The sequence below is a fragment of the Solanum dulcamara genome, chromosome 5 (genome assembly GCF_947179165.1).
Source record: "Solanum dulcamara chromosome 5, daSolDulc1.2, whole genome shotgun sequence".
In the NCBI taxonomy this organism is placed as follows: domain Eukaryota; kingdom Viridiplantae; phylum Streptophyta; class Magnoliopsida; order Solanales; family Solanaceae; genus Solanum; species Solanum dulcamara.
The window spans coordinates 66,047,836-66,063,131 of NC_077241.1; the positions used below are offsets into that span (position 1 = coordinate 66,047,836).

At 31.6% G+C, this 15,296-nt stretch overlaps 1 protein-coding gene across 1 annotated transcript; it reads right to left on the reverse strand.

Annotated features, from left to right (window-relative positions):
* Positions 1-8,672: 8,672 nt before the first annotated feature.
* Positions 8,673-11,626, reverse strand: LOC129889396 (nucleolin 1-like). The gene is made up of 3 exons (XM_055964677.1): positions 11,102-11,626; positions 9,976-10,219; positions 8,673-9,745 (listed from the first exon to the last, which is right to left on the reverse strand). The coding sequence occupies exons 1-3, from the start codon at positions 11,387-11,389 to the stop codon at positions 9,357-9,359; spliced, it is 921 nt and encodes a 306-aa protein (XP_055820652.1). The 5' UTR covers positions 11,390-11,626; the 3' UTR covers positions 8,673-9,356.
* Between the last annotated feature and the right edge of the window lie 3,670 nt (positions 11,627-15,296).

A 15,296-nucleotide genomic window follows, 5' to 3' on the forward strand; every position in this document is an offset into this window, starting at 1 on the left:
TCCGTTTTCACATATAAACCCATTTATAGCCAATTGGTTTTACACCTTCAGGGATTTGGACTGTAGGTTCAAAAACCTCACCTTTAGCAAGTGAGTTTAATTCTGATTGAATTGCCTTTTGTCATTCTGTTCAATCACATCTACATTGACATTCTTCGACGGATTTAAGCTCAAGACTTTCACTATCTTGCATGAGGTTAAGTGTAACATTATATGCAAAAACATTATCAATCGTGATTTTCGATCAATCTAAATTTATCTCATCACCGATAGAACTTATTGAAAGTTCTTCATTCACTTGAGTCTCGGGTTCATTGATTTCTTCAGTAATATCATGATTACTCAAATCTTGACCTTCTTCATGAGGTTCTTTTGTAGTATCAATTTTGTTATTCCTCACGCTTCTCTTTCTAGGATTTTTATCTTTTGAACCCAATGGTCTACCACGCTTCAGGCGTGTTTGGGATTCAGAAGCTATGATACTAGTAGATGGTCCTTTTGGAACATCAATTCAGACAGGCACATTTACTACAGGGATACGTGACTTAATTATCTATTGCAAATCAGTAAATGCATCTGGTATTTGATTTGCTATTTTTTGTAAGTGGATGATCTTCTGGACCTCTTGTTCACACGTGCAGGTACATGGATCAAAATAAGATAATGATGATACTTTCCATGCAATTTCTCTTTCAGGTTCCTTTTTCTCTCCCCCTAATTGCGGGAAAGTTGTTTCATCAAACTGACAATCTGCAAATCGAGCAGTAAATAAGTTTCCTGTCAATGGTTCAAAGTAGTGAATTATGGAGGGTAAGTCAAACCCCACATATATGTCCAACCTTCATTGAGGTCCTATCTTTATACGTTATGGTAATGTTATAGGCACGTATACCGCACAATCAGAAATTCGTAGATGGGCTAGATTTGGCTCATGACCAAATACTAATTATGACAGAGAGTATTTATTATAATTTATCGGTCTGAGACATACAAATGTTACTTTATGTAAGATACCATGACCCAAACAGTAATTGACAATTTCATTTTCATTAGTAGGAGTCGTGCTATCAATTGTAGGCGCTTAATAAATGACTCTGCAAGGCCATTTTGAGTATGAACATAAGCAACAAGATATTCAATTTTTATCCCAATTGATAAACAATAATCATCAAAAGCTTGAAATGTAAATTCTCTAGTATTATTAGGGAGAATAACCTTAATTGGATAATCTGAGAATTGCGCCCTTAATCTTATTATTTGTGCTAACAATTTCGCAAATGCCAGGTTACAAGATAATAACATGCACACATGAGACCATCTTGATGATGCATCTATTAGGACTATAAAATATCTAAACAATCCACTTGGTGGATGAATAAGTCCACATATATCTCCATGTATAGATTCTAAAAAGTCAAGAGATTCGATGCCAACCTTTAGGGTTGATTGTCTGGCAATTAATTTGCCTTGATAATAAATAACACGTGAAAATTCATCATTCTTAAGAATCTTCATGTTCTTTAACGGATGTCCAGTTGAATTTTCAAGAATTCGTCTCATCATTATTAATCCAAGATGACCTATTCGATAATACCATAGCACAAATGTATTTAGATTAGTAAACTTCTGGTTTACGATGAAATGTGTTTTAATTGCACTAAATTTTGCATAATATAGCCTAGACAACAAAGTTTGTAATTTTTCCAAAATATATTTTTAGCCTAAGACACTCTTGGTTGTTATGTCGGAAAAAGACGATTTAAAATTAATTTAAACATTATAGAAAAAAAATTAATTTTAGAATAGAAGAGTCGTCACTTAATTTTTTAAAGAAATTAAAAAAACTTAATTTAAAAGATCCAAACAGATTTAAGTCTTAAAACTTCAGAGAAAAAAGTATAAGGTTCTTATTTCCACTTTGAGAAGGTGTTAAGCATTTAAAGTGGCCGTTAATGCGCGGTTATCTGACGATTTGAAAATTATTTCACTAACTTTTAAAAATATTAATTTAAAAGGAAACGAAGACATTAAAATGATTTTTTGAAAAAAAAGATCAAACTTAAACTTTGAAAATAATATACATGTATAAAAAAAGAAGTAAAATCTACCAAATGCCTAAGTGAAGGTAAAAAATCACCTAACTAGTAAATTAACATGAATTGGTTTATCTTTAGAGGAATCTAATTAAGTTAAAATAAATTAAAATTAACATCTAAGCAAGCATAAATAACATAAGTGAATAAATTATTACAAATCGAATTAATATAAATAAACAATAAATAACACATGAAAATATTGTCCGACACTTAGTTTTTGTACGCCTAGACTAAGTTGTTGGGCCATCTACATTTTGAGCTTTAAGCACAATCTCACTATATATCGCAACTGTATACACACTATATATCGGAATGTATATACAATGTATATAGTGTATATAACTTTATTTCTGTATATCGAACTGTATACACAAAGTATACTACCTGTTTGTTTTATATATCTGCTGTATATCAAAACTGTATATCAGTCTATACAATATTATTTTCTTACATATCAGACTATATAGATACTGTATATCAGTGTATACGGCACTGTTTCCACCCGTATTCCGTGTATACAGCCCAATATCAGTAAATAAATCATGAATATTTTCTTAATTTCCATTTATCAACTTTCCAGCAATTCAAACAAGAAGATGGGAGACTCAAAACTCAACGATATGCAACGATGAGGTCCAAAGATGGACTCGAATTGATATCACATGCACCAAAATAAAATTACATAAGCATTTATTCATTTTAAGCTAAACCAAGGAATATATCATGATATTTTAAGTTATTCAATTGATGGCATCCTAGAAGTGACTAACAACATGCAAATATGTAGACAAAGGAAAGGAAAGAAGAAATATATTCAAGTAACTAAAGAACACGGATTTAATATATACGCTATACTAACTCAAATTTTAAAGAAAGAATTAAATCAGTTAGGCCATGAAAGTTCTAATTAACTAATAACTTTAAGCATATTTTTGTTATCTAAAGCATGTTAAAAGAAGAAATTAAAAACATGAAAATCTATATTGTCAAAGAAAAACTATTTGGAAAAATAATGAACAAAACAAAGATCTTTCATGAAATAATTCTAACACATGATAGCTAATTAATCCTAACACATGCTAACTATAAGAAATTTCTATCATTAATCTAATTATTCTTAATACATACTAACTAAGAAAAACAAGACTACGAATCAGCTAAATAAAAAACATAAAATAATTAAATAAAATGAAGCTGGAAAAAGATTTTTTTACCTCTTTCCGGGCAGCGAGACTGAAGACGATGAACGGAATACAACTTCACCACCACCCAAGAGCTTGATGGAACTTCAATCTACAAAAAAGAAATGATTAAAAATTTAGACTCGAACCTTCGTGGGTTCAATGTTATAAAAACACTGTTCTTAGCCTAAATTTTTGACTTCAATCTCCTATTTTCCTTGAAGAAAAATATAAATTGAAAACTAGAAATTTTCACAACTTTTAAGCTGGGGACAATAGTCCAAAATCCTAGCCAAGTTAAGAAAATTTCTAACTTTGGGGTGACTAAAAAACCTGTCACTTCTTCTCTCTTCTTAATAAGAATATGAGCCTCCAAAAATTTCAAATTTTCACACAATTTTTGATGTGGGAGATTGAAGATTTTTTTTTCTAGAAAAAACTAACATTTTCAAAAATGCCAACTATAATTAAACTAACCTAACTAACATTGTATTTAGTTAAAAATAAAATCTTTTTGAGATGATTTTTGAATAATAAATAAATAGTAATCAAAGATATAGTTTATAAAAATATGTATATTATATACTAAAATTTATAAAAAAAATAAAAATAGTTAAGAATAAAATGAAAATATCTTTGTTTTTATAAAAGCTAATTATTTAAAAAATATTTGAAATTCGATAGTTAATTTGTGTTGTGGAGGGTCAAAATTGAGTGTCAACATCTGTCCCTTTCTTTGGATAAGATCGATAAAAGAGATTCCGAACAAAAAAAATTGACAAATCTCATTTTGACTGACTCCATTATTATTTTTATAAAAAGAGGTTGGTACGGATTTTGGAATTATGGTTGAACTCCAAAAATCACACGCCTTCCGATAGGAATGTGATTTACTCTGGTGGAAGTCGTTCCTCAGCTTTTGTTCTATGAGTTTGATATTCCTCTTCGGACTGTGTCCCTGATCGCTGCTAAGAAATGATTCCACGTTGTGCTGCATCCTCTTTGATGTTGTTCCAACTTTATTTCATCCTCTTTGCATGTGGAAAATCTCTATTGATCCATTGTAGAATAATACTGCTCTATCGATAGGTCGAATGAAAATTTATTGGTAGGATATGTTAGTCCATCGATAGGATGAATGATGATGATCCATCGACAGGATATGATGCATGTCCATTGGTAGGACGAATAAAGATAATCCGCCGGTAGGATATTTTGGTCCATTGATAGGAGGAATGATGATCCATCGGCAGGATATGATGCATGTCCATTGGTAGGATAATGATCCATTGGCAAGTTGCACTTTCAATCTTCTCTGATATTTGATGCGCCTTACGTATGCCCTTCAGACACGTTTATAATGTTGGAAAATGTTAATGTTTCTCTTTGATGAGATCAATATACTATAGCCCTCTCGCCAATAATATTACCACTTTCGGTAATATAATATGAATGGCCTTTCTGGCAATAATATGCAATGTTATCCTCTTGGATGATAAATATGCAATGAACCTCTTGACAATGAATATGCAATGACCCTCTCAGCAATGAATATGCAATGACCCTCTTGGCAAATGAATATGCAATGACCCTCTTGGCAAATAAATATGCAATGGCCCTCTTGACAATGAATATGCAATGTCCCTCTTGGCAAATGAAAATGCAATGACCCTCTTGACAAATAAATATGCAAATGTCATCCTCTTGAATGATTTGACATGTTATCATTTTTTTGAATAATTTGTGTTCGTTGGGACTCAAGTCTTTGATAGAAGTTTATACGAGGCCTCGGTGGCTCGCATCTTGAATTTGTGTTCGCTCCATTCTAGCAATGTTGGAGATCATTTGAAGTTGACTTCGACCTTCTGACAATTCTTGATGGAATTTTTAAGATCTTTCTCAAAAATTCTATCCAATTAGATCTCTTGACAAATATCAAGCTGCTGAAAAAGGATTTTGACATTCTTCTAAAAAATTCTGTCCCAGTTACATATATTAACATGATCTCCAATCTTGACTTGCTGGAGATAGTAGCTTCTTGTGAATTTTTAAGATCTTCTCAAAAATTTTGTCCCAGTTTTCATTGTAAGAGAGAAATGAAAATCTCACGGGGAACATGACCGAGCCATTATGGCGCCTACATATCCTGTTGGTGCAGGAATCAGGTCAAATGTAGTTCCAATTCTGTGGATGATGAGTACTGCAAAATCTAAGACAAGATAATCAGTAGACACATGTGCAATATGAGCATAATTATATGGAAAACTGTATTACTTGTAATATTTACAGCTTAAAAATATGAGATATGCCACCCGTTTGATATGGACGATCCAATGAAGTAAAATAGGCATCTCATACCGATGAGATTAGCCTAACGTCATATTATTTAGAGCAAACCATCCAATTTCAAAGGACAAATGCAATTTTTTTAGAGAATATAAAGAGAGAGTCAAATTTTGACTACAATTGGTACCAACAGTTAGGATTGCATAGAAATATTTCTCATTTCCTTTCTTATAACTGAGATTGACTTCGAGGTAATTCCTATAACTTCAAGTAGTACCTCAAACATACTTAGGTGTCGACAAGATTTTTTTATCTTGCTTCCGACAAAGATTTAGAATTATACCAATTTTCATGTTTCAAGTGACCTTACAATAAAGAAAGTCCTATTTCGCACATATATGAAGTGTTTGATTTGAGGACATATTTTCAAAGTATACTCACACTCTCAAGAATGTTCAACGCATGCAACTGTGATACCATATGCTTGGCCTACATGTAAGTTGCCACTAATGTGAGAATATTTGGAATGAGATCATGTCGGACTTATTATGAAGAATTTCATTTTATGTTTGTAATAGCAAGAATGTGGCAAAATTATTTTGCAGCATTTTATGACTTATCATTTTGTAAGAAAAAAAACTCAAATTAGTATTTAGAAATTTCATATATTAATATTTAAAATTATGCAAATGCATTTTCTATTGTCATTTCTAAGAGAAAAAAAACTTAAATTAGTACTTGAAAATTTTATTTATTTTTAAAAATATCAGATATTTAAAATTGGGAATGAATTATAATTTTGAGCTTTTCAAGTGTTATTCCGTTAAAATTACGGGCGAATTTGTACCAAAGTATAATGAGAGAAGTGTATTTGAACCAAAAGTATAACATTAGGAGTATATTTAGTCCGAAAGTATAATGAGGGTATATTTGAAACTATTTTCATGTATCATTCATGGAACAAATACTAAATAATACCATCATAGTATATTCATTCAATGATACATGAATGATACTATCACAGTATATTCATAGATTCTCATGATATTAAGATAGTATAATTAAGGAACAACCACTGTTTCACTAAGTTAATCATCAATTTTTAATGATAGACTTCTAAAATCATCAATGATACCATAACGGTATATTGTAAAATAGAAAATTACATAATATAAAATTGCACAAATACTTTATGATACCATCATAATATATATATATATATATATATCATAAAGTTTTCTTAAGTCATTCAATGGTACATAAATGATACTACCACAATATATTCATATATTATCATGATATTGAAATTGTATAATTGAGGACAACCACTATTTCATCAAATCAATCCTCAATCCTTAATGAGACACTTATAAATTCCTCAATGATACTATAACATACATTCAGAAAAAATTGTACAAATATTGAATGACACCATCATAGTGTGTGTGTATATATATATATATATATATATATAATTACATATATACTGTGATGGTATCATAAATGTTGAATCATACCATTATAGTATATATACTGTGATGGTATTAAACAAGTGAATTGGGCATAGGCTAAAAAAGGGGCAGGCAATGTAATATATTTTAGACTGTGCATTAAGAAAGTTAATTAAGGGTGGACTATGGATGAAAAATTAGTTTATTTTTTGTGTCTAATAAATGTAATTTTCCCCAAACAAATTAGAAAGAATAGTAAGTTAGGTCATTAATCTTAGAGACTAACTTAGGCTTCAAGCTAGCAAAATAAATTACTTCTTGCACCATGCTTCTAAGTTCTAGCTAGCACATTTTAGACACATTGAAATTTGTGGAAGACTTGATATCGGAGCCCCTTATTAGTATAGGCTCAATATTTATTAAATATTTTTTTGTCTTAATATGAGATATGGATAGGATTTGAAATTGTTATTATTGTGAATTATAATTTTTTACATAATTTTTAATAATATATGTTACTTTTACTGTTTCTATCAATTTTTTTATATGACTTTAAAATATTTTAAATTGTTAATTATCGTAATTTATAGTACCTTTCACATAATTTTTAAATAATATATATTACTCCCCCTATCTAAACTTATGTAACAATAATGGAATTTCGAGAATCATTTATATTTTTTTTTATGTCTTTTAAATTTTAAGTTGTTAGTTATTATATCAAGCAAGTCCGACTAGTTTAGGCGCCGCCTTCCAGACTTCTAAAAGCGGGTGGTTTTAAGTCCAGAGCCCTATTCTGGTTACAGAGTGCGGATAGCCGACAAGTATGTTAGCAAACTGGTGAATCAATAGGCTTTGAGCCTTCTCTCATAGAAAGCCTGAAGTTCGTCCTCAATTGCTAACAGTTTCAAAATGCCCAAACAAGAAAGAATGAGTGGTATCTGTTATAGATCCAAGGCATTGATCACATACTCCTTATCTCACATGCTGCATTCTCAGTTTGGCAAGGTTAGAGTAGGTGAGGGGATGAAAACAACGCTTTCATAATTCGTACATCACTAGTCCCGATACCGCGTCTTATCCGCCTTTCCCTGGAACTATCAACTCTCTAAATAGGAATAGGGGTAGTTTCCAAATTCGGGTAAGAAATTCGCACCTGACTGTGATAGCCCTCTCGATAACTTATGTTCACTTTGTAACTAGTGGCCGATTTTCCATCGCGTCAGCCTTTTCTCAGTGCGCGGAGCCCCAACGAGGAAGGTGTTAGTGCTTTATCATTGGGTCAATAATGCTAATCCCTCTTTTTGTACTACTCGTAGGGTGGGAAGAGGATAAGAAAATGTATGATTTAAAAATAATTTTTACATCATTTTAAATAATGTACATGTTATTCCATCTGTCCCAATTTATGTAGCACTAATGAAATTTGAAGAATCAATTAAATTTTTTTATACATCTTTTAAATATTTTAAGTTACTAATTATTATAGTTTATAGTACTTTTTACCTAATTTTCAAATATATAACCGATAAAGTAAAAGTGAAGGGAGGAAATAATTCAAAGTGAGGATTTTTTCCACCGTCATTTGGTGGCTCTGGAAATATAAGCCACATACATTTAGCAATCACCAATACATTAGTTTAGAATGAAAATGACTAACCAACCCTCAACTTTAATTTTATTGACCAACAACCAACATGACACCATTTCCTAAATCTACTCTTCTAATAGAAATTCTTATGTTCTTTTCTTGTCACGTGTGGTAAATACAGCAAGCCAAAGCCATCACATGGATATCAACTTGGCAGTATTGATGCCCCCTTTAGAGAGTTTGTCCTTGGTATATAGTATGTAAATAATAGCTACTCTCAACATGAGAATTTATTTTTGCAGCTCCAATATTATTACATACCAATCACTTTTCACCAACATAGATATCAAGTAATTATATTCATCAAGCGTCAAACAAATGAAATTCTATGAAACCATCTCATCAAAGTTCACTCACATCCAATAAAAAGGCAATGCTACTTCTATTTCATTCACCAAAGCCCTAGTTCAATAGGCACTAGCATCAATGTGCTACTTCTACACAAACTTACTCTCCAGATCTCCAAAGACAATTCTCATACAGCAAAATTGTCCAGCCAGACACTTATTTTTTGTAACACTTTTCCCTTTAGTTTTTAATCTAAGCTCCAAGAACTAGTCCATGTTTTTATGTGCTCTAGAGACCAACTCTAGAGCCCAAATCTTTTTCTACATCAGCAAAAAAACGATTGTGTACCAAACTGTTTGGAACTCGGACCATTGACGCTGATCATTCCAAGCTGTGGTATAATTTATCGCATCGGCTGCTGGTTGTAATGACTCTTCTCTTTCTTCTTTGCTGCAGCAAGCTTGGAACTCCGTGCAGCAGCCTCTATTGCGGCTGCTCTTGCAGCAGCATCTGTCTCTTTCCCGGATTTCTTTTTCTTTGCCAAAGCCACCCTTTTCAGCCTCTCCTTCATATCCACTGTTGACGCATTTTCTACTTGCCCAGCTCCTCCAGTTTCCTCGGGGCCAATAGTGGCATCTACACTGTTGGACTGATCCTCTGATTCCTTCATCTCCTTGGATGCTTTATCCTTCTTTTTCTTCTTCTTTGCACTTTTAGGCTCCGAAGTCGCACCACTTTTCTTTTCCATATCCTCTCCTTGCTGGTCACCCCCTTTCTTCTCATGGGCAACATCTGTAATTATAGAGAAACATTTAAATCCACCTCCCGATACCCATAGAGTCAAACTAGGCATCTTAACCACACGATGACCAACAAGTGCAGACCAAAAGAAAAAGTAGTCCACAAAATAAAAGAGAATATGATATCATTCTTAAGGAGGTGGACCCTCAATTTCATCACAATTTCAATAACTATTTACAAAGGGAAACACCATTATCAATTACACTAGGCAAAAAGATTACCAGGTAAGTCGTCTGAACCTTTCTCCTTTTGTTCAACCCCAAAATCAGCTAAAAGTGCCTCCAATTCAGCAAGCTCCTTTTTCCTTCTCTCTTTCTTGGATAGTTGTCTCTCAGTTTCTTTCGGAACTGGTGAAGCTTCTATCTTTTGGCCTACTGGCTCAGCATGTTCTGGAACCTCAGATTCGTGGTCATTATCCTCCACATCTTCATCTTCATCAAGAAGGTCGTCCTCACTTTCTGTTTCCTGCAACCCCAACTACAAATTCAGTATATGCACAGTACTAACTGGAATAAACATTCAAACTTTTATGGCTACCAAATATTGCAATAGTTTGTGTTATTTACTTCCTTTTCCTTCTCTTTGAACTTTCTATCCCCTCAGGAAAGAAGATTAATCCCTAGATTTTGAAGAACAAATGGTGCAGAAAACATCGACATGAGAGAAGGGAGTATAAGGAATATAAAATATGCTTGGAAGAAACTACTAACTTGTGAAACTCTGGGTGTCCAAAAAAGAAAAGGAAAACACTAACTATGCTCTGCAGCCACAGCCCCCTTTTAGTCCATTTAAAAAAGAATACCTCTTTTCCTTTTTGACAACTCTTTATTTCAACTTTTTACTAGGCATGTTTAAAACCACAAGATTAAACGACAATTTGATACATTCTACATATATTTAGTTTAAGAATACAAGATTAATATTTTTTTACTTTCTTAAACACCCAGACGAACCAATTGAAACGAAGATAGTGTAGGAACAAGTGCGAGATAGAGCATGTACTATAAGAGAAACACTAACTTGGAAACAAATTACTTCCTATTGGAATTCAACAAGTCCTAATAGAGCAGACCACAAGTTCAGGGTTGAAGCACAGTAAAGTGATCAATTCTGTTTTAATTAATTTAATTTACTATAGAAGATATAACGATGTCTTTGCTAGTTTAGTTGGCTTCTTCAACCACTTCCCAAATATAATCAAAGAGGTGAAAATTCAATCTATCGCACTCCTATCTACGGCATAAAAATCGGAAAATTTACATATCCAAAGATAATAACCGGAAAATCTTCACTAACAAAGATAAAAATCGGAACAAAACATAAAAAACATGCAAAAGTGCAAAATACCTCAACAGGTTCAGTTTTTTTTTCAGATTCATTTGAACCCACAAAAGACTGAAGAGGAACAGTAGTGGCGTAGTAATCGTCATCATCTTCGTCATCAACATCTGCCCAAGATTTCACCGTCAACGGCGCCGGAGTCCATAGAACTTCCGGTTCCTGTTCCTTCTTCGACGACCCTTTAGTCTTCTCCTTATCAGATTTCTTCTTCTTCCTCAAAGTATCAAGCGCCGCAAATACATTAGAATTCTTCACCATCACAGACCCTTCTTCCCTTCTGTTACTCCCCATCATTTCAACCAATTTTTTTTCAAAAAAATCCAATATTTCTTCTTGAATTTTCGTTCGTTCTTCTCAAGAAAACAAAGAAAAGATAGAATAGAAGGAATTGACAGTCGAAGGATGGATTTGTTAAAGTAAATTTTTAGGGTTTGGCTGAAGTTGTTGATGGATAAAGAGAAAGTGAAAGAGAAGAAATAGAGGGCTATATAGTTGTGGTGTATTGTAATTGGTGCACCAATTTTATAATTTTACCAGAGAGAGACACGACTTTTACGTATAGTTTCGCTATTGTCTTCATACTAGACATTGGCCTCCACGACTCAATATATTTATTTTATTTTAATTTATATGATACAAATAAAATTTTTAAAGTTAAAAAATTTATTTTTATTATTTTAAATATTTAAATTATTAATTATTATAATTTATATTATTTTTTATATAATTTTTAAATAATATATATTACTCGTTCTGTTTCAAAATAACTACTAAGAAAATAATAAAAATAATGAGATAACTTAAATACGATCAACAAGTGAAATTTATGTTCATTTGTGCATGTTTAATTTTGTTTAGTATGAAGTAGCATAATTCAAGCAGCTCTAAGATTTGGAAAAAGGACCACATTTGATATATGCACCTAGTGCTAGTAATTATTTAGCGTATTGTAGTTTTACTTTTTTATCTTTTACCTTACATTTTATTATAGGAGGTTTTAATTTGGTGCATCTTAATAAGGTCTGACTTAAATTATATATTAAAAGGCTATTTCAACAATCTAAAATAGTAGGGTAAAGATCACTAGATTTGCACCGTTAATAACTTTGAACACATCCAATTTCTCTCAATCTCTCTATCATGAAATAATGGCATGATGATTAAAATAGACAATCCTTTGATATTTTCTTCTCTCTTATCAATTCTAAGTGAATTTGCGTATATTCTATCCTTTTCAAATAATTAATTATGTAAAATTATAGAAGACAAATAAATTGAAATAAAAAAAATACTAAATATAAATGGAGGGGAAAAATAATTAAATATGTAAAAATATAGAAGCAAAAAGCCATAAACTTTGGAAACTTAATTAATGAAAACACATAGAAGCAAAATGGGTTGTAGAATTAATTTATGTTGTTACATGGGTTCGAACCAGGGACCTTTGACATGTAACATCAGGCTTCAACCATCAGACCAAGCTGATCATGTGTGAGGGAAGCATACATGTTAACCGCCAGCTGTGTGCTTCTTCACACTTCTATATAATAGTAATGCATATTTAGGTTGTATCAACAAATACGAGTCTTATTGAGAGACTTAAAATGTGTTGTACAATTTTTTGTTAAAAACACAAATACAATATATTAGTTATATATTACACTTCAAAAATAATGAGTGTATATAAGAATACAAACAACAAAAAATATATGAGATTTTGCATTCATTCGCTCTAATTTCATTTATATTTATTTTCTTTGTTGTATCAACTATTATTACTCTGTATCACTTATATTAATTTGCTCTAATGAATGTATCAATATATATAATTTTCATGGATACAATCACAATAGATTATGTGAATTCACTTAATTTTCTTGTATCGCCGCATACAGTCATGATAGATTGTATGTGACCGCTCAAAAAAATTACATTTTATTTATTAAAGGGGTTCAAAATTTGAAGAATGGACAAATAAATTTATCGAAGGGGGTTCGACATCTAATATATACATAAAAAAATATTATAATTATTTATAAATAATATAATTTTTAGTCGAAGAGAGTTCAAACAAACCCTTAAACTCAAGTTGACTCCACCCCTAATCTTTCACCACCGAACTCCTGAACTCATGATGGCTCCACCCCTGATCCTTCACCATAAATCAATCACATCTTCTTGGATGAGGACGACTTTTTGTCAAAACAAGGAGAGGGCTATGATGATAGTAAGAAAGAAACAAACTAGAAGAAACTAAAATTTTGCTATATAATTAAAAGAGTAGTTAGATTTTGTAATTATTCCGAAGTGCAATCATGTATGATAATTATTGCAAAGAGTCTAATGCGAAGCAGGGGTCCAAGGTGCAGCCAATCACCATGTTTTTTTATAGTCACGATGTTGGAACATAAATTAATAGCAGAATTGTTTTTTGCAATTAAGTCAAAAGGTGTACATATATATTTTTTTTCCGAAAAAGCCTAAGTGTTATTGAAAATAGTTTATATATATCCTTCATTATATTTTTGATTTAAATATACTCCTCTCGTTATAATTTAAGTAGATATATATTTTATTTTATTTTGAAAAAATGAATTAAAGATGAATAAGAGAACGACGCCCGATGCTGTAACAAGGTACGTGCACTCTGCTGTTATTACTCTCTACATTCACTACTTAAGACACTTTCCCCATTTCAACTTGAAATCTCCACATGTATTTTGTCATCCACGCACTATTACAACAGTATATGTCAGTCACCGACATAGTAACTGCATTACGGCTTTACCTTTTGCCGATATAAATAGGGATGGCAAAGGGGCGGGGCGGAGCGGGGCGGATACGGGCGTGTTTAGATCTAGGCGGAGTGGAGCGGGTTTAGAGTTATGTGGGGTGGGGAGGATGCGGGGCGGGTTTAAGTAATTATTATCAAAATTAATGTGGGGTAGGGAGGGTTGCGGGTTTAATGCGGGTTTAAAGTATCTAATAGGAATTCAAAAAAAATTAAATCTGTGTAATTAGTAAAAATCAAAGATATAAAATTTTTATATTAAAATTTGACTTTAATTTTAACTTCTTTTTTTTTTTGAATTTAAACTAGACAAATGTTAATTAGAGTTAATTAGCGATTAAGAAATAATTGTTGAAATGTTAGCTAGAAACAATTAATTAGTTGTTGAGATGTCAATTAGCAAAAAAAAATTAATAATTTTATTTTTCATATTAAACCCAATTAAAAAAAATATAAAAATATATGCGGGGCAAATTGAAAATGAAAAAATTATTACGCCGGACGAGATGGAACGATTTAAAAAATTTACGAATTGAGCTCAATCCGCCCCGCTCCACTCCGCTCCATTGCCATCCCTAGATATAAGCTTATGTAAATATGTAAATGATATGTAAACAATGCAATCATGAGTGTTACAAACAATATATGCGCATGTATATATATTAGCAAGTCTTTGACTAATTGTCGCCTTATCAATATTTGTCAATACTCTCAAGTAATATATATTGAGGGCAACCGGTATCTAGTTAAATAAATAAATTGGAGTATAATTTTTTATTGAAGAACCTAAAAATATTAATTGTTTTTTTCTTTTTTCCTCCCTTTTTTTATTTTTTTCAAACTAATGATGTATGTGTTTTTATTTTCAAATTTGGATAACAGATCTACGTAGTGGGATAGTTATCCATATTAATTTGTTCTCAACTTAAACATTAATATTCTAATTAAATATTCTAAAAAAAGACCCATCATTTTAAATTTTACAAAAAAAAAAGGTCTCATGCTCTATGGGAAGAAATCGTTTGTATCATGAAAGGATTATGTTAAAGAATAAATAGTTACTACAATTATTGATCAATAGATCTTTATAAATAATGTGTATGTGGAAGATTGTCGTTGCAAACATTTAATTATAAAAGAAGCATGGACACATGAAGATATGCGATTTATCAATACGATGTATTAGGATATTCCAATCACTTGTTTATGAACTATGAATTACTTATTTGGTAAGATTGTATAAGAATTGAGAAAAGATTTTTCATGTTTATGAGAAAAAATAACGACTTAAGAAATTCAAATTGCATGCTGAAACAAAACTTCAATTTCATATCATGAATTCACATAACATTTACAAACAAGGCTAATGTCACAGACTTAGACTCAACTAAGACTTCCGTGCGGCACTTG